The sequence below is a fragment of the Heptranchias perlo genome, chromosome 32, assembly GCF_035084215.1.
Source record: "Heptranchias perlo isolate sHepPer1 chromosome 32, sHepPer1.hap1, whole genome shotgun sequence".
Taxonomy (NCBI): Eukaryota; Metazoa; Chordata; class Chondrichthyes; order Hexanchiformes; family Hexanchidae; genus Heptranchias; species Heptranchias perlo.
This window is the reverse complement of record NC_090356.1, coordinates 2,576,244-2,582,343: the sequence shown is the minus strand read 5'-3', so window position 1 is coordinate 2,582,343 and position 6,100 is coordinate 2,576,244. Positions and strand designations below refer to the sequence as shown.

The following is a 6,100-nucleotide window of genomic DNA, read 5'->3' as shown; positions in this document are numbered from 1 at the left end:
AGAGGACATTCTCACTTAACCCAAACAATTCACTCTCATTCCAGAAAATGCTGGAGAAGCTCAGCAGGTCAGGCAGCATCTGTGGAGAAAGAAACAGAGTTAACGTTTCAGGTCGATGAACTGACGAAAGGTCTTTGACCTGAAACGTTAAATCTGTCTCTTTCTCCACAGATGCTGCCTGACTTGCTGAGTATTTCCAGCGTTTTCTGTTTTTATTTCAGATTTCCAGCATCCGTATATTTTGCTTTTGATTCACTCCCAGGGCAGGTATCTAACCCGTGCTGTACCTGCCCTGGGAGTGTTTGAGTCACTTATGGCCAAAATGTATTCTGCTACCTTCATTGCCACCGACCTCTCAGGAGAATGAATCCAAGAGGTATTAAATGAGCTTTTGGCAGCAGACTGGGTGACATGGTGGGTGAAATTCCAACCATTCACAGAGTTTAACAGCAACCCAAACCATGGGATGAAAGTCGCTGTTTGTCGGCTGTAAGAGGCCAAAGTGGAATGGATTTGGGACAGTGTAGAGGGAGCTTTACTCTGTATCTAACCCGTGCTGTACCTGCCCTGGGAGTGTTTGATGGGACAGTGTAGAGGGAGCTTTACTCTGTATCTAACCCGTGCTGTACCTGCCCTGGGAGTGTTTGATGGGACAGTGTAGAGGGAGCTTTACTCTGTATCTACCCCGTGCTGTACCTGCCCTGGGAGTGTTTGATGGGACAGTGTAGAGGGAGCTTTACTCTGTATCTAACCCGTGCTGTACCTGCCCTGGGAGTGTTTGATGGGACAGTGTAGAGGGAGCTTTACTCTGTATCTAACCCGCGCTGTACCTGCCCTGGGAGTGTTTGATGGGACAGTGTAGAGGGAGCTTTACTCTGTATCTAACCCTATGCTGAGTTAAGATACTCTGTGCCTCTCTTTTTTTCAGTACCCCTGTGAGCTGGGCCTGCTGCTGGCTGTGACTATTTGCACCTTGGTCTCCCTCAGCCGTATTTACACAGGGATGCATACGGTTTTGGTAAGTCAGGGACTAGAAGTGTTCGTCACTACACTGAGGGTCAATGGCAAAGGTTTTCTGTAAATGAGATTTTGCTCTATAGGGAAACGATCTAGGTTCTTTAACAGATTAAAAGCAAATCCCAGAAATCTGAAATAACATGGAAAATGCTAGAAATTCAGCATCTGTGAAGAGTAAACGCAGGTTAACATTCCAGGTACAGGCTAAATAGCACAGGTCTGATGAACGATCGGTACCCAAAATATCAAACGACCGGTAAGCTCAAAAAACCCCTTTTGATAAATTAATGTTATTCACCCACCTTCTCATCCTATCCCTCAACTCCACAAGCCTGGTAAAGCAAGCCCATTGCTGCCCAGATGTAGCCTCGTGGTTGTGGTATTGGACTGGGAACCAGAGAGCATGAGTTCATAATCCCACCATGGTAAACTGTGAAATTGAATTTAATAAATCTGGTAATTTATGCAGCCAGATTGTTGTAAAGTGTGTCAGGGAGGGGACCCTTTACCCAGTCTGGCCTACATGTAACTCCAGTCCCACACACTATGTGATTGATCCTTAATGCCCTCAGGGCATCTAGAGATGGACAACAAATATCTGCCTTGCTGCATTTCCCACATTCCAAGAACAAATGATAAGAAGTGACAAGTGGGCAATGAAGCAGGCAAAGAGTGGCAAAGAGCTGCGACATGCTGTTTAATTCTGAGGATATGCTAAAATAACTGTGGTTTGTGGGCAGCAAACAATGAGCCTCTTGGGGGTTGCAGGGGTGACTGAGAGCCTCAAACAGTTCACCCGCTCCATCGTTTCAGTCACCCTCGGGTTTGTTGACTTCAGTCAATACCGGCACACAGCGCCTATCCCCAAGGGTTTATTACTGCCGTGTGTTTTACAGCTTAAAGCTGCAATGTTATAAAAGTCGTCTATTCATTAAATTATTCTACTGTTATCTCGGTCCAAGAACACACATTTCTTTGGCTGCAGGACAGTCTATGAAATTGAAAACTGGATCTCTATACAGAGACTGGATTGTTAATGAATGGTTACGAATTGTAGGGTTTCCCAAAGTATCCAACAGTGAGCGAGCAGTGAGCGAGCAGTGGTGATGCTGCCACTATTAGCTCAGCTGTTGATTCTGGACTGAACCACACAGGCCAGCCAAGGTGACAAGTTCGATGCCTGACCTGTTGCTACATTTAGCCTTGAACATGAACACGGGAGGACAGAAATCTGCCAGGGTTCATGCTCCACGTTGCCATCCAGTAGCCTGTTCTGGAAAGATTGCGTGTGTTGTACATGGGTTGGGAACAAGACCAGGCTCTGTTGTGATTCCCTCCACAGTCAAATACCCTGCCGACATCATTTGGGGGTCACACTTCAAGGACGGCCACTTGGGTAAGGAATGCATACCCCAACAAGAGTCACAGGCCTTCAGGAAAGGAGGGGAGAAAATGAGATCTAGAGAGGAATGTTCTGCATTCAGGACTGATCTCTGTGACTTGAATCAAACCTCCCAAACTCCAGTTTGAGTCTGGATCCTCCTGTGTTTTTTTTTACTATTTATTCCTTATTAGATGATATTTTATTTCTCCATTCTGAAAGGATCCAGGTGTGGAATGTAAGTTTCGGGAGGAATTGATGTTGATTTAAAGGTTGCACCCAGACCCTGTTGGAACTAACCTCTCTTTCTCTTCCTCAGGATGTACTATGTGGAATTGCAATCACTGCTCTGCTGGTGGTTGTATCCTACCCTTTCTGGGATGCCATTGAGACTTTTCAGATGAAGAACCGCTTTGCTCCTCTTTTAGCATTATTGCTGTCCTTCCTGGTGTCTATATACTATCCTGAACTGGACCACTGGAGCACAGCACGGGGAGACACCACCAATATAGTCAGCGCGGGTGGTGGGGCTGCTTTGGCCACCTGGATCAATCATCAGTGGGACCTTATCCCAGAACCTTTGTCGGCCCCACCCTACGAGATCCCCTCGCTGTCGCTTGGATTACTCTTCAGGATGGGTGCCCGGTTCACCATTGGGATCGTGATTGTGTTCTTCGCTCGACAAGCTATAAAGTCTTTGGCTTTGGCTCTTGTCTGCAGATTGGCTGGAGTCTCCCCTGAAGACCAGGAGGCTAGGAAACTCCTGAGAGTGGAAGTTCCCTACAAGTACATTACTTATAGTTGCCTCGGAGTTGTTGGACTTGCAGTGTGCCCAGCGGTGCATAGATATTTATCACTTTGATCTTGCCACTGATAGATGTACATTGATGCATGTTTTGAAGCTGGAAAGGTTTCTGCAGAGCGTAGTGTTGAAGGTTTCACCAATTAGGCCAACTTGGCCTTTGGATTCAGCCTGGATTTAGTCAGGGATCTGAGGGACGGCAGATCAACACTCAGTGATAAAGTCCCTCAAACGGCTGAGCTACAAATTCTCTGGCAAGGGATTGAGAGTCTCGTCTCACTGCGGTCCAGTTGTTGCTTTTGTAAATGTGATTGCAGTTGGATGATTGTGCTGTTGGACTCCTTGATTACCTTCTGTGATGTGGTCATTACACAGAGTAGGAAGAATTGAGCTGTTTGTTTTTTCCCTGTCTCGATTGTTTGTTGAGTCCTCTTTAAACATTATCAGTGGAAGTTCCAATAAAGTCCACTCGACAGAGAACGGGGCTGAAATTTCTTGGGATGTGATGATGCCTAGATTGCACCCAGTGGTGCCCTCCATTCCAGTTAGGGGGGTCAGTGGGAGGGGACCTGACTAGCATGGGGCTGGCGGCCATTACAGTTGGTGGGAGGGGGGGTCCATCTCTGGTGCCCACCTGTCCCACATGGCCAGAAACAATAGCCATTAGAGGAGGGAGTAGGGGTTGGGTTGTCCAGGCTCGTCTCCATCCCCGGCCATGTCCCAATGCTTAAGGGGGCCGTTCAGTAACATTTAAAAAAAAATGTACTTACTTCTGATCAGGGTTTGAGGGTGCTTTGCTGCCCTGGACCCAACTAGTGGAGCCTAGAACCACACAACTGGAGGCCAGTAGGCTCCACGTGACTGAGTGTACCGGTCTCCACCGATACTCCGGACCCTGACTGAGTGTACCGGTCTCCACAGATACTCCGGACCCTGACTGAGTGTACCGGTCTCCACCGATACTCCGGACCCTGACTGAGTGTACCGGTCTCCACCGATACTCCGGACCCTGACTGAGTGTACCGGTCTCCACCGATACACGGGACCCTGACTGAGTGTACCGGTCTCCACCGATACACGGGACCCTGACTGAGTGTACCGGTCTCCACAGATACTCCGGACTCTGACTGAGTGTACCGGTCTCCACCGATACATGGGACCCTGACTGAGTGTACCGGTCTCCACAGATACTCCGGACTCTGACTGAGTGTACCGGTCTCCACAGATACTCCGGACCCTGACTGAGTGTACCGGTCTCCACCGATACATGGGACCCTGACTGAGTGTACCGGTCTCCACAGATACTCCGGACCCTGACTGAGTGTACCGGTCTCCACCGATACATGGGACCCTGACTGAGTGTACCGGTCTCCACCGATACATGGGACCCTGACTGAGTGCACCGGTCTCCACAGATACACGGGACCCTGACTGAGTGTACCGGTCTCCACAGATACTCCGGACCCTGACTGAGTGTACCGGTCTCCACAGATACACGGGACCCTGACTGAGTGTACCGGTCTCCACCGATACTCCGGACCCTGACTGAGTGTACCGGTCTCCACAGATACTCCGGACCCTGACTGAGTGTACCGGTCTCCACCGATACACGGGACCCTGACTGAGTGTACCGGTCTCCACCGATACATGGGACCCTGACTGAGTGTACCGGTCTCCACAGATACACCGAAAAAGCCCCTGCCCCTGGGTCCGACTCCCGGTGACATTTGCCTTGTTAGGGGCAGGTGGATTGTACAAGTCCAGTTGGAAACTCCTGGGAAGTGCAGAGACCTGGTACAGCTGAGTCTGTGCCGTATCTGGCAGGAAATTTGCTGAATCCCCAAAGAATTTTAGCCCAACGTGTCCAACACGGAGCCTCTATCAATCAGGAAATTATGACGAAGGGGACTTGTTTGGAGGTTACAGGGGGGGCTCAGAGTACAGCCTCTGCAACCTAGAGTCCAAGAAAATACTGATGTGCTGAGCCCTGTCTCAGTTACATTGCAGAATGAAGCAAACAAGGATGAAGGTTACACAAAGCAGGAAGATCTCCACATTCTGTGCATGTGACGTGGGTAGTGTCAATGCTTGGCCCAGGTAGGCGCTTTGTAATTGCAGGAAGCGTACCTGGTCTGGTATAACCCAGGTGAGACCTTTAAATAGATTCACATTACTCTTTAAGACTACAGTGACTGTCATGGCTCTTATTCCATCTAGGTCGAGCGTGATTACTCAGGCTCCCTTACATTATCCCAACATTAGAGAGGGTACCCTCATGCAATGAGCTTTCAATAAAAAAAATCCTAAATCTAATATGGAATTTAAGCCCCTTCCCGATCACTCCCATTGTATAGAATTCCAATGGACCAAACCCCTTTCCATTTGGTCCCATTGTAAGGAATCTCAATGGTCTAAAACTCTTCCTATTCACTCCTATATTATTGAATTAAAGTATAATACTTAAGATTATGACCTGGTAATTATATATGTCTGATTTATCCGGGTTTTTCTTTGCTGTGTTAAATCAGTCCCTTCATTGACAAATTAGAGAGGAACAGCTCCCAGGCACGGATTCAGTTGCTGTTGTGTGAGTTATGCTGTCTGTGTGTTTATGTTGTTGCCGAATCATCAATTTAAAAAGATTTGCAAAGAAATTGTAGATTGTGTGTGTTTTTAAAAAAAAATCTAGAGTTTACATGAGTGAACCATAAGATGGACCTGTTGTACTTTGAGTCTGTCTGGGCCGGGTCCAGTAAAGCTGCCTTCTCAGGGGCAGGGACCGTACACTCGCACTGTCAGTGCAGCTGGAATGTAGGGCAGCCAGGGGAAAACAGGGGGGAGGAGAAAGAATTGGAGGTGCTCAGCTTCTGCCTGAATGATTCGGGCTGCGACACTCAAAC

General features: G+C 48.2%; 1 protein-coding gene across 1 annotated transcript in view; it reads left to right on the top strand.

The window, feature by feature from the left end:
• The window catches only part of LOC137300921 (sphingosine-1-phosphate phosphatase 2-like), a 21,938-nt gene extending 16,084 nt beyond the window's left edge, over nucleotides 1-5,854 (top strand). Inside the window, exons 4-5 of the mRNA XM_067970193.1 lie at nucleotides 929-1,018; nucleotides 2,718-5,854. Coding sequence (XP_067826294.1) covers nucleotides 929-1,018; nucleotides 2,718-3,260 — 633 coding nt within the window. The 3' untranslated portion in view covers nucleotides 3,261-5,854. The remainder of the gene's footprint in view (nucleotides 1-928; nucleotides 1,019-2,717) is intronic.
• Nucleotides 5,855-6,100: the final 246 nt, after the last annotated feature.